A 17,700-nucleotide genomic window follows, 5' to 3' on the forward strand; every position below is an offset into this window, starting at 1 on the left:
AAAAGAGTGACCTGGAGGCAATTGTTACTGAGATCTGCTTTTAAAATGTCTAAATGTCTAGCTGTCCCGCTGACCCCTTTGCTTCAGTACTTTGAGTTACCTACCAAAGATATGCATGCAGATAAGGATCTTTTTTACTTTTCTGGTCAGTGTACTTGTTCTGTGTAAGTGATTCAGAATGTATTAAAGCCAGTGGCACATCACATAAAAGGTATATTCAAAAAGAGGACAGCAGTCACAGCTCCTCTATTTCTCTCATGACAGCTTGGGCTGGTAAAAAAATATGAGAACTTATAATATCATCAGATTTTTTTTTTTATGTTTTCGCACAAACTGTATTAGTTACTCAGGAAAGTCGATTTCACAATATTCCAATGCAAGCTAAAGTATATAATTTTTTTCATCATTATGCAAATCTAATTCTGATAATATGTGCATTCTATTAAGAAGAAACCTGTAAAGTATATGATAGAGAATGGTAACTGTGAAGGCAAGTATGTTGAGAACAGCTATGTGTACAGTTGCACTTTGATGGGATATTTTGACCTTTACTCACACTTGATGTACGACAAGTAGCAAGAAACACAGTGATAGGGACATTTCATGTCTTCTTCTGTCAAGCATACATGAAAGGCAAATCTAAAAGTAATTATTGCATAGCCTCTCTCTGAATTGTTAAACTGAATAGAAAAAAAAATGCATTCTTTTTAAAATCAGATAGTATGTATTTGAGAAAATTAGTAATGTTTTATTTCTCTTTTTTTAGGCTCTGTACAACTCCATCAAGAATGAAAAGTTGGAATGGGCAGCGTAAGTGTAATTTCTTCTTAATCAACATGAACAAAAATGTCAGTGCCCTTAGGCCTCATGCACACGAGACGCTGCTAAACACGTGTTCAGAGGCATTTGGGCAGCTTTTTCAACTGCCCCTGAACACATTCAATGTTATCCTATGTGTCCATGCACACAGTCAAGTTTTTCTGCGTTTTTCGGCAGTTGCGTTTATGCTAGTTTATGCTAGTTTTTTCAGAAGCAAAAAAATGGGTTCAGACGCAAAAGTTTTCAAGTTTCAGACGCAAAATGCCGCTAAACGCGGCACCCGCGTTTAGCCGCGTTTGCGTTTATAAGCGTTTTTAAAGGTACTCTTTTTTTAGAGCAGAAAATAAAAAGCTTAAAAAAATTATTTTAAATTGTTTTAAATTATGTGAATAATTTAGATAATTCAGAGATCCTATATAATCATTCATTAATGCAATACATCACCAGCATGTTGTACTTTGAACAATCTGTGTCTACCTGCATTTCCTTCAGCCCAAACCTTCTTTTTTCTTCTTTTTTTATGTATATATATATATATATATATATATATATATATATATATATATATATAAATATATATATATATATATATAAATATATATATATACATAAAACTATCTATCTATCTATCTATCTATCTATCTATCGATAGATATATATATATATATATATATATATATATATATATATATATATATATATATATATATATCTATACATGTACATACATAAATATAAATATATATATATATTTCTTATGTATGTATATATACATACATATCTATGCTCTCTCTGATGAAAATGGCAGAAATAGTTAAAAATATATGCTTTCAGAGCTTTGGGAGGGTCTACAATGTATGTGGTATAAACGCTGATAGACGCAAACGCGGTAAAACGCAGCGAAATTCGCGGCAGAAACTTGACGTGTTCATGTAGCATGCCACTACTAATGTACTTTGTACTGTAGGAGGCCAGTAGAACTGTCCATTCTTAATCTGAACGTAGCTGGCTTAGTTAAAACAAGCAGTGCTCCTGACATGTAGCTGTTTGATGCATGCATTATCTCATTGCGAAGACTGGAAAATATCTCTCCAACTTATTTTTTTTGGACATTTCTGACCTTGAATGGCAAAGCTTACAATATTAAGTGGCCTGCAAGCTGTAGAAAGAGGGACAGCCTACTACTAGAGGTCAAATAATTATTTAATTTCAGGTGTTGGACAATAGTATGTAAAATATACAGATTTTTCTGCAGTAGACTCCAGTAGTTCACTACAGTAAATGTGAACCTCAGTATAGCCTACAGTGACATTTGGGCACAGTTCACGATGTCACCACGCCTGTGATTCACACAGGAATTGCACCGCATTCTTGTGCAAATGACATGATTATGTGGGGTACGATTTGAGGCCATTAATTTTGAACGGTTCAAATCGCACTGCATTCGCATGAAAAAGGTGCATTTAGATTTTTTTTGTTCACACTGGAACCAGTGACCAGTGATCATATAGATAATGTTCATATCTATATGATCCAGTTCAGGCGAACTTGCTGTGTTTTCGGAGCTGCTTTTGGGGTGTTGTTAACTTTTAATTGACACCTGCAGCAGGTCACATGAACGCAGTGCGATTGCCATACAGTGCGGGAAACGCACAGGAATTGCTATAATTGCATTAGTGTGAACTGGGGCTGAAAGTGATACTAAACACACTGGGGTAGATCCACAAAGAAAGTACGCCGGCGTATCTATTGATACGCCGGCATAATTTCAAAATTCCCATGTCGTATCTTTGTTTTGAATCCTCAAAACAAGATACGACGGCATCTGGGTTAGATCCGACAGGCGTACGTCTTCGTACGCCTTCGGATCTTAGATGCAATTTTTCGGCGTCCGCTAGGTGGCGTTCCCGCCGTAATCTGCGTCGAGTATGCAAATGAGCTATTTCCGACGATCCACGAACATACGACCGGCCGTCGCATTTTTTTACGTCGTTTCCGTTCGGCTTTTTCCGGCGTATAGTTAAAGCTGCTATCTAGTGGCGTACTCAATGTTAAGTATGGCCGTCGTTCCCGCGTATAATTTTGGAAATTTTACGTTGTTTGCGTAATTTGTCCGTGAATGGGGCTGGACACCATTTACGTACACGTCGAAAACAATGACGTCCTAGCGACGTCATTTGGAGCAATGCACCCTGGGAGTTTTGACGGACGGGGCATGCGCAGTTCAATCGGTGCGGGGACGCGCTTCATTTAAATGAAACACGCCCCCTACCCGCCCAATTTGAATTCCGCGCCCTTACGCCCGCGAAAAAAGTACATTCTTTCCTAAACTATTTACAGCTGCCACATGACCCAGCTCTTTCCCGGCCTGTTTGCAGATAAACAGTGGCAGAGAAGAAATAAATAAACATTATCAATAAAGTGTTTTAAATTGTCATACGAATATATATATTTGAAATCAAATCTTTATTTTTTGGCAATAACATGGTGTGGGCAGATTTCTGACAGTCACATGGTTTGTCATGTCCCTCCAGCCTTTGTCTTAGAATAACAGGGAAGTGAAGCCTTCATCAATCAAAAGCCAGATTTATTTTATTTTATTAAAATAACAAACATGTTATACTCACCTGCTCTGTGCAGTAGTATTGCACAGAGTGGCCCCGATCCTCCTCTTCTCTGGACCTCAGCAGCAATCTTGGCTCCTCCTCTTCTTTTTCTGTCTCCATAGCAAGCCCTATAGCAAGCCGTTTGCTATGGGGACACGCTGTGTGTACTCGCTCCAGACCTGAGTGTCTATGGAGCCACGCTCCATAGACTTACAGAGTGGAACTTAGGCTTGCCCCCCACTTCCTCTTCACTGCATTTGAAAGCAGCAAGAGCCAGTAAGGGGAGAAAAGATACAGCCATGCACAGCGCTGATCTATTCTCCCCTGTCTTCCTCTTTATATAGGGAAAGGGGGGCACAGGAAAACTGAAAATGATTTTAGCTTAATGCAAAAAAATTCATTAAGGTAAAAAAATGTTTTAGGTTAAGTAACACTTTAACCTTTAATACTGTTTTACAGGTCCCTTTAGAAATTGGGTTTCAATTATATTCCAGCCTTTGCCAACACCTGAAAAATGTATATGGTTGTTCAATCTGCAAAATCTATAATTTGTGTTAAATGGGTAGTGACAGGTTGTGAATAATTAAGGTTGATACATTTTTTAGTGCGATAAACTGCTCAAGCGTTTGAGTAATGATGCATTTTTGATCTTAAAGACTGTCGTTTTAGCACACTGGGCTTGCTGCATCCAAGATGCTAACATGCTAACAGAAAACTAGTGAACTGTACAATATATATATATATATATATATATATATATATATATACATTTATTTATTAAGCCAGTAAAGACCAGAAGACCACTGGAGTACATTGGGGGAAACAGTGCTGATCCTGGCACATTGCACTGTTTACTTTTTTTTTCGTTAGAACTTTATTGCCACAAGTTACATTTCATTAAGTTCTATTCACTGTGGCAGCATTGCGATGTTTGCCTTGCATCAAGCCGCACTAAAAATGCATGCAGTAATTTTATTCAGAGCACACAACCACAACGCAGTGGTGTGCACTGACTTAATAGAAAACAATGCAAATTGCATTAGGATTACACTAGACAAGTAGCCAAGAATCTACTCCGACAGATTTAGTTCAGAACATGAGAGAGAACCTTGGAATATAACTGGTAACTCCCAGGTTTCTTAGATCTAGCAAAGAGGACCTGTGTGCCAGAAATTGATAAAGAACAAAAAGCCATGTCAAAAAAGTTTGTCAAAAAAGTTGCTCATTCAACATACTCAACATATTTAACACATGTGAATACAGTAGAACCTAATTGGTTTCTAGTTCTCCTTCCTCTGCCTATCTCAATGCTGATGCGCAAAATTAACCACTTCCCGGACCATTTGGTTGCCAAATGACCAGGCCACTTTTTGCGATTCGGCACTGCGTCGCTTTAAATAACAATTGCAAACAAAATTTACGTATTTTTTTTCCCCACAAATAGAGCTTTATTTTGGTGGTATTTGATCACCTCTGAGTTTTTTTTTTTTTTGCGCTATGAACAAAAATAGAGCGAAATTTATAAAAAAACAATATTTTGTACTTTTTTTTTTTAAAGCTATTTTTTCTCAGTTTAGGTCGATACATATTCTCCTACATATTTTTGGTAAAGAAAATCACAATACGCGTATATATTGTTTTGCGCAAAAGTTATAGTGTCTACAAAATAGGGGGTCGTTTTATGGCATTATTATTATTTTATTTTTTTGTACTTGTTATGGCGGCGATCTGCAATTTTTTTCGTGACTACGACATTATGGCGGACACATCGGACACTTTTGACAACATTTTGGGAGCATTCACATTTATACAGCGATTAGTTCTATAAAAATGCGCTAATTACTGTATAAATGTGACTATCAGTGAAATGGTTGACCACTAGGGGCAGGAAGGGGTTAAGTGTGTCCTAGGGAGTGATTCTAACGGTTTGGGGGCGTGACTTAATGTAACACATCACTGATCGCTGCTTCCGATTAGAGTAAGCAGACAGTCAGTGACATGTCACCAGGCAGAACAGGGAGATGCCTTGTTTACACATGCATCCTCCCATTCTGCCGTTCCATGACCCAATCGTGGGACACCGGCGGACATCGAGTCGGTGGGGTCCCGTGGGCACGGTCTCAGAGACTCCGACCGGCGCGCGCCTGCTAGGCCGCAGGATATATACGTATATATACGTTGATTTGCCTGCCCGTGCCATTCTGCCGACGTATATCTGCGTGAGGCAGCTGGCAAGGGGTTAAGAAAAACTCGAGGCAAAAATATAATCAATTATTTTAAAAGTAACACACAACTGCATTTATAGTGATAATTGAACAGTGAAGTGTTAATTGCCATAATTCATTCACATAAATCATATATATATATCATGTCACTGTATTTTTATTTTATTTTATTTTTTAATCAAGTGCCTTATTTCTGAAGCGCTGTTGTGTGGTCACATGGTGTTTCTTTGGCATCTGCAAGGAAAGATCTTTGGGAGGGTCTTCTATTACTCTGCTGATGTATGCACTCTACAGTGTGAGTCTGTGTCTGGCCAGCCCTGGTTGGTGCTGTGCCAGTCACATGAGTAAAAAAAAAAAAAAAACATTTCAGAAAAGCAATTTAAATTAAATTATAAATATCAAATACCTCTTTTAGGGCCCTTTCACACTATCGGATCCCGTGAGGATCCGTTCCTTATATATGTGCTTGCTCAGCGGGGATTGCTCCATTGATCCCAGCTGAGCCAGCAGATGACAGGGATAGCCCTGTCAGATCTCCACTCTCCCCTATGGGGGATTGGATGAACACGGACCGTCTGTTCGTGTTCACCCGATCCACTCTGCAGATGGATGGAAAAATAGGATTTTCCTCGGTCTGCAGAATCGGAGCATAGCGGACACCGATGAGATCGGGTGTCAGCAGAGGGTAGTGTCATTTGCCACTGTGTATGCGCCCACATGTGTGACTCTATAGTCATGTGGGCTGCACAAATAAGAAAAAAGAAGGAAATGAAAAGCTTAGAAGGGAACTGAAATTGAGCATGCTCTATAGAGGACACCAGCTAGTCTACTCAAAATCTCAACCTGCAGTGGGGTTAGAGAAGATGAGAGGGACAGCTGAAGGCAGGATTACCCAGGTATATTTCACTCTATACAAAACAAATGCCTTAGTAGCTTTGCAAATATGTACATTATGTACCATTTTTCTCAGCAGGAAAATGTGATTCCTCTCCAGCCTGACTTGCATACACACGTTCATGCAAAAAAATGTCCGACCAAAATGCTGTGACATACAACACGTACGACGGAACTATAAAGGGGAAGTTCCTTTTTAAATGGTGCCACGCTTTGGGCTACTTTTGGGCTGCAATATTGATTCTGAGCATGCACGTTTTTTTCCCCCTCGGAAAAGCATACACACGGCCGTTTTTCGCGACGAGAAAAAACCTGACGGGAAACACGCCGAGAAAAAAGAGAGCTGGTTTCAATTTTCTTGTGGGCAGTTTTTTCACCGAGAAAACTGCTAGGGAGCTGTCATGGTCTTACCTCTCTCCTGTCTCCTTCGTTTGACATGTGCTGGCGGCCATCTTGGTTTCTAGGTCTCTTGTAGCCTCCCACCCTGCGGCTCCTCCTTCCCACTGGGAGGAGCTGGATACCTGGCTCACATATATAGGAGGTCTGTGACTTCAGTTCCTTGCTTGGTCCTCCTGTGTGCACATGCTTCTAAGACTGCTGCTGCTTCTGGTTCTGATCCTGGCTTCGTCTGACTTCTCTGCTGGTTCCTGATCCTGGCCTCGTCTGACTTCCCTGCTGGTTCCTGATCCTGGCTTCGTCTGACTTCCCTGCTGGTTCCTGATCCTGGCTTCGTCTGACTACCCTTCTGGTTCCTGACCTCTGGTTTCACCATCCGTTGGACTTTTGCTTTACAGCTTGATTTTCAATAAAGCCTTCTTATTTTCACTTATCTCTTGTTGTACGTCTGGTTCATGGTTCCGTAACATTAGGACCAAGCCATGAATTTTGACGGTACAGAGCCATCCTCGCTACCCACACTGGTTGCCAGACTTGTTCAGCTGGAGTCCCTGATGAGTCAGTTCGCCGTGGCGTTGCAGACCCTGCTTGAACGCACGGCTCATTTCGCTCCCGTTGCCGATGGGTCGGTCGTCGCTCCTGGGCCCGCTCCTACGGCCGATCCGACTGTTGCGCCAGAGTCTACCTCGACACCTGTTGTTGCGCCTGCGGTGTTTCGGGGTATGTCCGGTTCTGCCCCCCTTCCACAGCGATTTGGGGGAGAGCCAACTCAGTGCCGAGGTTTCCTTAACCAAGTGGGCATTTATTTCGAGTTGCTGCCACATGCCTTTCCCACTGAGAGATCAAAGGTGGGGTTCTTGATCTCGCTGCTCTCGGACAAGGCCTTGGCCTGGGCCAGTCCTTTATGGGAGAACAACAATCCGGTGGTTGCCGAGTTTTCCGGTTTTGTTGCTTCTCTTCGGAAGGTATTCGATGTGCCGGCTCGCGCCGCCTCTGCTGCGAAGCTCCTTATGTCCGTCAGACAGGGTTCACGATCCGTAGCCGAATACGCCATTGAGTTTCGTACCCTGGCAGCAGAGGTAGGTTGGAATAATGAGGCCCTGGTCGCTGCTTTCTCTCATGGTCTCTCGGATGCCTTGAAGGATGAGGTTGCAGCTAAGGATCTACCAGTGGAGCTCGAGGCTCTTATTTCTTTCCTGATTTTGATTGACACCAGACTCAGGGAGAGACCTTCCTTTAAGGTGAGCCTGCGGAGGCCTCCTAACAGTTTGGCGCCTACGTTTGCTGTCCCACCCGTGCCTCCCTCTCCTCCCACGCCTCCTGGTGTTGACTTGTCTGGGGGTGAACCCTCGCAGCTGGGGTTTGCTCGCTTGTCCGAGGGGGAGAGGGTACTCCGGAGACGCGAGGGCCGATGCATGTACTGTGGTCTCGATGGGCATTTTCGGTTGGCATGTCCGAACCGTCCGGGAAACGCTCGCACCTGAGATCCTGTCGGGGGCAGATCTTGGGTGGAGTCTCCTCGTCCCCGGTTTCCCGTGTTGATAAACCACTGATCACTGTTGTCCTCTCCTGGGTCGGGGGCTCGGTGACGACCCAGGCGTTGGTGGACTCTGGTGCTGGTGGTTTTTTCATTGATAGTGAGTTCGCTGCCGCCAATTCCATTCCTCTACAGGCTCGAGGTTCCCCGCTGGCTCTAGAGGCGATAGACGGCAGACCCCTCCAACCGTCACACGTGACTCATGAGACCCTTCCAGTGGGGGTAGCCATTGGTGCCGCTCACAGAGAGTCGGTCTGCTTCCAAGTTATTTCGTCTCCACACTACTCGGTGGTCTTGGGGTACCCCTGGCTCCAGAAGCATAATCCGACTTTTGACTGGAGATCGGCCGAGATCCTCTCATGGTCACCACAGTGTGGGGCTAAGTGCATCCATGGGTCTGTCAAGTTGCTGTGTACTTCCTCGGACTCTCTGTTGCCTCCTGAATACGAGGAGTACCGGGATGTATTCGATAAGGTACGCGCAGTTGCCCTACCTCCGCACCGCCCATATGATTGTGCCATTGAGTTACAACCTGGTGCCGTTCCTCCTCGCGGCAAGGTCTATCCACTGTCGGTTGCGGAGAATGAGGCCATGGAGGAGTACGTGATGGAGGCGCTGTCCCGTGGTCACATTCGCAAATCCTCGTCCCCGGCAGGGGCTGGATTTTTCTTTGTGAAAAAGAAGGGCGGTGAGTTGAGGCCTTGTATCGATTACAGGGGTCTCAATCGCATCACGATCAAGAACGCTTACCCGATACCCTTGATTTCCGAGCTGTTCGATCGCCTTAAAGGGGCCACGGTCTTTACCAAACTCGACCTGAGGGCGGCATATAACCTGGTAAGGATCAAGGCGGGCGATGAGTGGAAGACCGCCTTTAACACCAGGACCGGTCATTATGAATCCTTGGTTATGCCCTTTGGGTTGTGCAATGCGCCCGCAGTCTTTCAGGAATTCATCAACGATGTTTTCCGTGACCTGTTGCAGCAGTGTGTGGTGGTCTATTTGGATGACATCTTGGTATATTCTGAATCCAGGGAGGCCCACATTCTGGATGTCAAACGAGTGTTGCAACGGTTACGAGAGAACAAGCTGTTCGGTAAGCTTGAGAAATGCGAATTTCACCGATCCCAGGTAACCTTCCTAGGTTACATCATTTCCGCTGAGGGGTTCTCCATGGATCCTGAGAAGGTTTCGGCTGTCTTACAGTGGCCTCAGCCCAGTGGTCTTCGTTCCTTGCAGCGTTTTTTGGGCTTCGCCAATTATTATCGGAAGTTCATCAGGGACTTCTCCATGCTGGCCAAGCCTCTCACGGATCTGACCAGGAAGGGCAGTAATTCCCAGGTCTGGCCGCTCGAGGCCATCCGGGCTTTTGAGGCCCTAAAATCCGCCTTTGTGTCAGCTCCGATTCTGTCTCATCCCAACCCTGGGTTGCCCTTTGTCCTCGAGGTGGACGCGTCCGAGACGGGAGTAGGCGCCCTTCTGTCTCAGCGTAGGACACCAGAGGGTCCGCTGCTTCCTTGTGGGTTTTACTCCCGGAAACTGTCACCCGCGGAGTGCAACTATCAGATTGGTGACAGGGAGTTATTGGCCATAGTGCAGGCTCTCAAAGAGTGGAGGCACTTGCTCGAGGGCTCGGTGGTTCCGGTTCTCATCCTGACGGACCACAAGAATCTGACCTACCTTTCTGAGGCCAAGAGATTGACACCACGTCAGGCCAGATGGGCTCTGTTCTTGTCACGTTTTAATTACGTGGTCTCCTACCTACCTGGTTCCAAGAACATCAGGGCGGATGCCTTATCACGGCAGTACTCCGAGCTGTCCAGGGAGGAATCTATACCGACTTCGGTCATACCTCCGAATCAGATCCTGGCCGCCATTCGCACCAGCCTGACCTCTCCCCTTGGTGTGCAGATTTTGGCGGCTCAGTCTGGTGCTCCCTCTGGGACACCCAACGGCAGATGTTTTGTGCCTGAGGAGTTGCGCACTCGGTTGTTGCGAACCTACCATAACTCCAAGACCGCGGGGCATCCTGGTAAGAATCAGCTGTCCTGGGCTGTTTCACGTCTGTTCTGGTGGCCTTCCCTACGTTCCGACATCGCCGCATATGTAGCGGCATGCTCCGTTTGTGCCCAAAGTAAGTCCCCTCGGCACCTTCCGTTGGGCCTGCTGCAACCCATAGCCACCGGGGAGCGCCCATGGTCACACCTGGGGATGGATTTCATTGTGGACCTCCCTGCATCCCGAGGCCATACGGTCATTCTCATGATTGTGGATCGGTTTTCCAAAATGTGCCACTGTGTTCCTCTCAAGAAGTTACCCTCTGCACAAGAGTTGGCCACGATTTTTGCCCGGGAGGTCTTCCGGTTGCACGGTTTGCCCAAAGAGATAGTGTCGGATCGGGGGAGTCAGTTTGTGTCCAGGTTCTGGCGCGCCTTTTGCTCCCAGTTGGGGATTCATCTCTCCTTCTCCTCGGCCTACCACCCTCAGTCCAATGGGGCCGCAGAACGATCCAATCAGGCCTTGGAGCAATTCCTTCGTTGCTATGTCTCCGATCACCAGGACAATTGGGTTGACCTCCTGCCTTGGGCTGAGTTTGCCAGGAACACGGCTGTGAACTCTTCCTCTGGGACGTCTCCCTTCATGGCCAATTATGGGTTCCAACCTGCCGTGTTACCGGAGGCATTCTCTCCCCAGGATATTCCGGCTGTGGAGGATCACCTTTCTGCTCTACGTGCTTCTTGGGTACAGATCCAGAGGTCCCTTGAGGTCTCTGCGCAGCGCCAGAAACTCCAGGCTGATCGCAGACGAGCGCCTGCTCCTTCCTACCAGGTCGGAGACCGTGTATGGTTGTCCACCCGCAACCTCAACCTTCGAGTGCCCACTCCCAAGCTGGCTCCTCGCTTTGTTGGTCCCTTCCGAGTGCTTCGCAGGGTAAACCCGGTAGCCTATGCCCTTGCGCTTCCACCTGGCATGCGGATCTCCAACGTGTTTCATGTCTCCCTGTTGAAGCCACTGGTGTGCAATCGCTTCACTTCCTCGGTTCCTCGGCCTCGTCCGGTCCAAGTGGGCAATCACGAGGAGTATGAGGTGAGCAATATCCTGGACTCACGCCTGGTCCGCGGTCGGGTGCAGTTTTTGGTCCACTGGCGTGGTTATGGTCCTGAGGAGCGTTCCTGGGTTCCCTCCGCAGATGTCCATGCTCCTGCCTTGCTCCGAGCCTTCCACGCACGCTTCCCTCAGAAACCGTTTTTTGCACCGCGGAGGAGGGGCCCTTGAGGGGGAGGTACTGTCATGGTCTTACCTCTCTCCTGTCTCCTTCGTTTGACATGTGCTGGCGGCCATCTTGGTTTCTAGGTCTCTTGTAGCCTCCCACCCTGCGGCTCCTCCTTCCCACTGGGAGGAGCTGGATACCTGGCTCACATATATAGGAGGTCTGTGACTTCAGTTCCTTGCTTGGTCCTCCTGTGTGCACATGCTTCTAAGACTGCTGCTGCTTCTGGTTCTGATCCTGGCTTCGTCTGACTTCTCTGCTGGTTCCTGATCCTGGCCTCGTCTGACTTCCCTGCTGGTTCCTGATCCTGGCTTCGTCTGACTTCCCTGCTGGTTCCTGATCCTGGCTTCGTCTGACTACCCTTCTGGTTCCTGACCTCTGGTTTCACCATCCGTTGGACTTTTGCTTTACAGCTTGATTTTCAATAAAGCCTTCTTATTTTCACTTATCTCTTGTTGTACGTCTGGTTCATGGTTCCGTAACAGGAGCATACACATGACCGTTTTTCACAACCAATATAAAAAATGGCAGTTTTCTCGTCGTAAAAACCAGTCGTGTGTACAAGGCATCTGAGTTTAATGACACTTTCATATTGTTTTTTAATCTGCCTAGAGTTCCACCCAATTCCCAATAAAAATTTTACTTATTGCTTCTAGCAGGTTTGTTGTCACCTTCTTTATAAGTTGGAAAAGGTATTGACACATTACTTTGGAGCAGATTAAAGTCTAAATTTATACCCTGGACCTTTGAAATTCTAAGTATAATATCTCCCAGTTCAAACTGATTTTGTTTAATATATTGTCTATCAATTTATTACGTACTAACAAGTTTATGTATTTATTTATTAAGCATTTTATGTGCAACAGTTTATTTTGATGCAATGCATAGTTTTCAATGAGTGACAGTTACATTTGAATTGTTTTATAGTGTAATGGTAAACATCTGCATTGAAAACCTCTGAACCCATAAAACCTTTGATATGAGAGAAGGTTTGATCACCCCAGGATAATACAAAAATGTATGTTCCAATATTGAAAAGAGAATTTGTTTTATTATCCAGGGGGATAACATTATTTTGATCACCCCAGGGTCTTTATTGCCTAACAAAATAGGTAATCGTGCAAATGATCAGACTTGGATTAACTGTAACTTGCAGTTTACCAAGCAGGTACAAGGATAGAAGAAATAATGTAAAGCAGGTTCATAATGACAAAGAGCACACATTCACTAAAGAATGATACAAAACAGATTATAAAAGCTGCACCAACATAGGCCCTTCAGAGCAATGTCTTCACATTGCTGTGAATTATCTATGTTTGTGTAGCTTTCACAAGGGTTATACAGTGAACTGGGGATTAGTGGCAAAAATGATGTTTGGTACCTTCCTACATACTGTATCCATCTATACATACCTACCAACTGTCCCTGTTTCGCCAAGACCGTCCAGGAAACTGATGTTTGTCCTGGAGAATCAAGGCTGAGTCCTGGAATGGAGCCCAGTGCCAGAATAAGTTTGGCACTGGGCTCCAGGGACTCGTCTATCTGGGGTGCACTAGTGCGGTGACCAGTCTCAATTCAATACAAAGAAAACCCCCCGGGGGGAAAAAACAAAGAAATGTATCCTCCCAGAGATAAAGATGCCAAAAAGTGGGCCGTGCCACAAAAAAAGGGGTTTATTGATACAAAAATTTAGCAATCAAATAAATCAGACACTTTGACACCCATCACCAACACCCAATATAAAAATTAAAATAATTAGATAACGTTATCTAAATAGACACTGACTACCTACGGGATGCATGCATGCAAGTTACTCAGACTGGAAAAATCAGCTGAAAATTGTCCAGCCGACTTTCCAGCATATGATTGGATGATCAGCCTATAAGCTGATCAAGTCCAAACAGGACATATGTCAGAGTAAAATTGGATAAGTTAGCTATGCACTGTGGCTGACCAATGAATGATGTGGTGACCTGATATCACAGCTCAATAACACACAATTCAGTATGAGAGGGCTATCATGGTATAGCATTCATGAAGGTCAAGGACACTGTGCAGCCAAGTCATATAAGCAGAAAGCAGGTTAGCAAAATAGCAGCATAAAGCGCATAGCTAACTTATCCAATTTTACTCTGATATATGTCCTGTTTGGACTTGATCAGCTTATAGGCTGATCATCCAATCATATGCTGGAAAGTCGGCTGGACAATTTCCAGCTGATTTTTCCAGTCTGAGTAACTTGCATGCACCTTAATTGGTGAGTCCGCAACTAACGGGTTGCTGTGACAGGAATAATATCCTACACAGTTAATTAGCATAGTGAGCATAGGACCTGCACCCCCCCCCCCCTTTTTTACCAGTCACAATTCACCCGCAGCTTGTGCAGGGCTTTCGGACCTGCACCCTACTAGTCTGCCCAGTAGAATACATTTACGATTAACACCATACATGCTTACATCCCTGTACATATGTGACAATGGAGGCATTTTTTTTCTAGCAAGATCTGTCAGAAAAATGCAGCATATTTTGAGCATAGATTCATACCCCCGTGTGCACGGGGCCTTAAATCTATGTCAGGCCCTGTACACACGGCCGAGGAACTCGACGTGCCAAACACATCGAGTTCCTCGGCCAGTTCAGTCCTGGAGCCGCCGAGGACCTCGGTGGGCCGAGTTCTCCCATAGAACAACGAGGAAATAGAGAACATGTTCTATATTTCCTCGCCGAGGTCCTCGTCGGCTTCCTCGGCCGAAAGTGTACACACGGCCGGGTTTCTCGGCAGAATTCAGCCAGAAACTCGGTCGGAAGCTGAATTCTGCCGAGGAAACTGGTCGTGTGTAAGGGGCCTAAGGATAGAATCCTGTTGCTTCACACTCTTATGAAATATACATTTATTTGCTGTTATTGCTATGTAAAAAGGTTTATATAAGAATGTATTAATAAAAAAAAAAAAATATTTTGGAGATTATGATGTTTTTTATTCATCTATATTCAGAAATCTAAGACAAGTGAAAGACAAACCTCTACCTCTCCATAATAGGTTTACAGATTTTATGACACCACCAAAACCCGCCAATTTGCATGAAATGTATAGCACCGTGTGTTATCTTGTCTGTTTCTCATTCTTAGCAGAAACAATGCTTTCGGTATTAAATAATGTGTTCTCCTCATTATTATCCCCATATTTGCCCTGTATGTCATATCCCTCAAACCAATATTTTTGCCTTGTCTCTAGTTATGTCTGTTAAAGTCTAGTTGTTGGGATTCAATACTGTTTTAAGTATATAAGATGTGCAGCATCTCTGTTGGTACGTCTGTCTGATGTTCGTCTTTCCAATTATTGTGACCCAGAAAAAAAGCTGGAATCAGATAAACATAAACCTATGTGACTTGTTCATCTTGTACTTATAGCTGAGTTTTCAACAAATTTAAATTGTATAGCTGCCAGTTTATTACATCCAATTATTCTTTGACGTTTTACAAAAAATAATTCTCCCTATTTAAACTCTAGATACATCCCTGCTTTTTTTAAAAGATACAGTGAACAAAACAAGAAAACAATTGTAGTAAAATTTAAAAGCGCAACAATGCATAATCCTGCCAACAACTAAATAGCTATAGCAGCATTAAAGAAGAACTCCAGCTTTTCCTCCCCAAAATAACAGATGCATTGTATATGTAAATTAATCACATCCCCAGTGTCCGCTCCGTGTGTCTCCGTCGGCTCAGTGGGGGATCGCCGCTGAGCTGTCGGCGGATAGGGCGGTCCCCGCACACAGTGCAGGGACCGCCCTGTCTCAGCTCCGCTCTGCCCTATGGGGAACCGGATGCAAACGGACCGTCTGTCCGTCTGCATCAGTTCCGTTCCGCTGGACGGAAGAAAAATAGGGTTTTCTTCCGTCCGAAAACCGGATCCCGACGGACGCGGACGCTAGCGGATGCTCCATCCGCTAACGGACGCGATCCCATAGGGATGTATTACAAGTCCGTTAACGGACTTGTAAAAACAGACAGGCGGAGCGGACATCTGAAAGGGGCCTAAGTGTAACTTACCTCCTTTAGCTGTATACAAGTTTCTGTGTCTGTGATGTCACTCCTTCACCTGGTTGAATTTAAAGTTCTCTGACTTCCTGCTTCCTTCTTTTCCAAGTCCTGATACTACAGTTTAAAGAGACCCTCTACCGCAACTAATTACTTAAACAGATTTGTAACCACATCCCTGATACATAGAGTCAGAACATGAATTCCTCAGATTGGAACTTTAAACTGGGCCACAAACCGCTTGATAGTAAAAAAGTATTTAAAATGTATTGCACATTGATAATATATAACATGGGGATATAGGCAACAACACAAATATTGGGAACATAAATGGAAACCAGCTGCAAGGAAAAGCCCCGAACGTCCAACGCGCTTTGAAAAACAAAATGCAGATCTTCGTCATGGACAGAGGGCTTGCGGGTTCCAGATCTGTGGCTTATATCTATGATAACAGAATGTGTAACATTAGGGGTATGCATAGTATGCATAAAAACATATACATGTATTTGTATATACATTCTAAATACATTTTAAAATTGGAACAGTAAAAACACAGCTGAACATACTGACCCCAAATGTTGATGCTCCACCCATAAAGACTAAGAACATAACGCAAAAATAAAAAGAAAGCTATGTCTGTCAGAGCAGTGCACAAGCAACAGAAAACATGAATGACATCAGCCAGAGGTCCCTATAATGTTGAACGGTCTTATTGTGTAATTTAGGCCCTGTACACACGGGCGGATATCCAATGAAAACGGTCCGCCGGACCGTTTCCATCGGATATGTCCGCTGATGGATTTTGATCTGATGGCTGTACACACCATCAGATCAAAATCCCCGCGGAAAACATCCGCGGTGATGTGGCCGCGCCGATGACGCGGCGACGTGCGCGACCCTGGAAGGTAAATATTTCCACGCATGCATCGAATCATTTCGACGCATGCGAGGGATGGGGATCGGACAGACTTATCCGGTGAGTCTGTACAGACGACCGGATAAGTCCGAAGGACAGGTTTCCAGCGGATAGATTTCTTAGCATGCTAAGAAATTTTTATCCGCTGAAAAACCGCCGGCTGGACAAATGTCCGCTTGAAAATGTCCGCTAGGCCCTACACACGACCGGATCTATCTGCTGGAACTGATCCGCGGATAAATCCCAGCGGACAGATCCGGTCGTGTGTACAGGGCCTTAGTGGTATAACTCTATGGAAAAAATGGAACAGCAAATTAATTCTGATGAAAACTTCCAATGAATAAACCTTAGAGAGACATCAGGCTTCAACACATACCTATATAAACCATAGCTATAGAGGAAAGGTAGAATAGTACTTTCCCCTTGATTCAGGTCCAGTTGATAGAGAATGTATATAAAAAAATAAATCATCCAGAACATCATGGGCTAAAAACGGTTGTATCTATCAGCCAGATATTTGGACATGCCTTATGGATCTAAAAAACGATCACATAGAGAATGACGCTGTGATCTGTGAGGCAGGACTTAGGAGGTTTGGACTCTTCCTGTAGGTGTGACTGGGCAGTACTGAATGCTAATTAGGATGTATTCAGGCATCCCAACTGCAAAAACAAATTTCAGGGAGATGGCGCTGTACCCCTCGGCGGGGAAATGTGGGCATGGCTTAAAGGGCTTAAAAGTCTGAGATGACTTAGTGCAGAATGCAGTAATGTTAAATATGGAAAGTACAGTGCGGAGTGTCCGGTGGTGGGTAGTATGTGCAGGAGAGGAGTGTACGACGGTGGGTATGGAGGTGTATGGTGGTGGGTAGTATGTGCAGGATAGGAGTATGGAGTGTATGGTGATAGGTATTATGTGCAGAAGAGGAGTACAGAGTGTATCATGAGGGGTAGCATGTGCAGGTGAGGCGTGTGGAGTATGGTGGGTAGTATGTG

General features: G+C 44.7%; 1 protein-coding gene across 4 annotated transcripts in view; it reads left to right on the forward strand.

Moving 5' to 3' along the window:
* PSD3 (pleckstrin and Sec7 domain containing 3) overlaps positions 1-17,700 on the forward strand; it is a 703,925-nt gene that overhangs the window by 574,307 nt on the left and 111,918 nt on the right. For all 4 annotated transcript variants that reach the window (XM_040325287.1, XM_040325286.1, XM_040325291.1 and 1 more), the window contains one exon: positions 767-810. In XM_040325287.1, the coding sequence (XP_040181221.1) occupies positions 767-810 (44 nt within the window). The remainder of the gene's footprint in view (positions 1-766; positions 811-17,700) is intronic.

This window comes from Rana temporaria, chromosome 1, assembly GCF_905171775.1.
Source record: "Rana temporaria chromosome 1, aRanTem1.1, whole genome shotgun sequence".
Classification (NCBI taxonomy): Eukaryota; Metazoa; Chordata; class Amphibia; order Anura; family Ranidae; genus Rana; species Rana temporaria.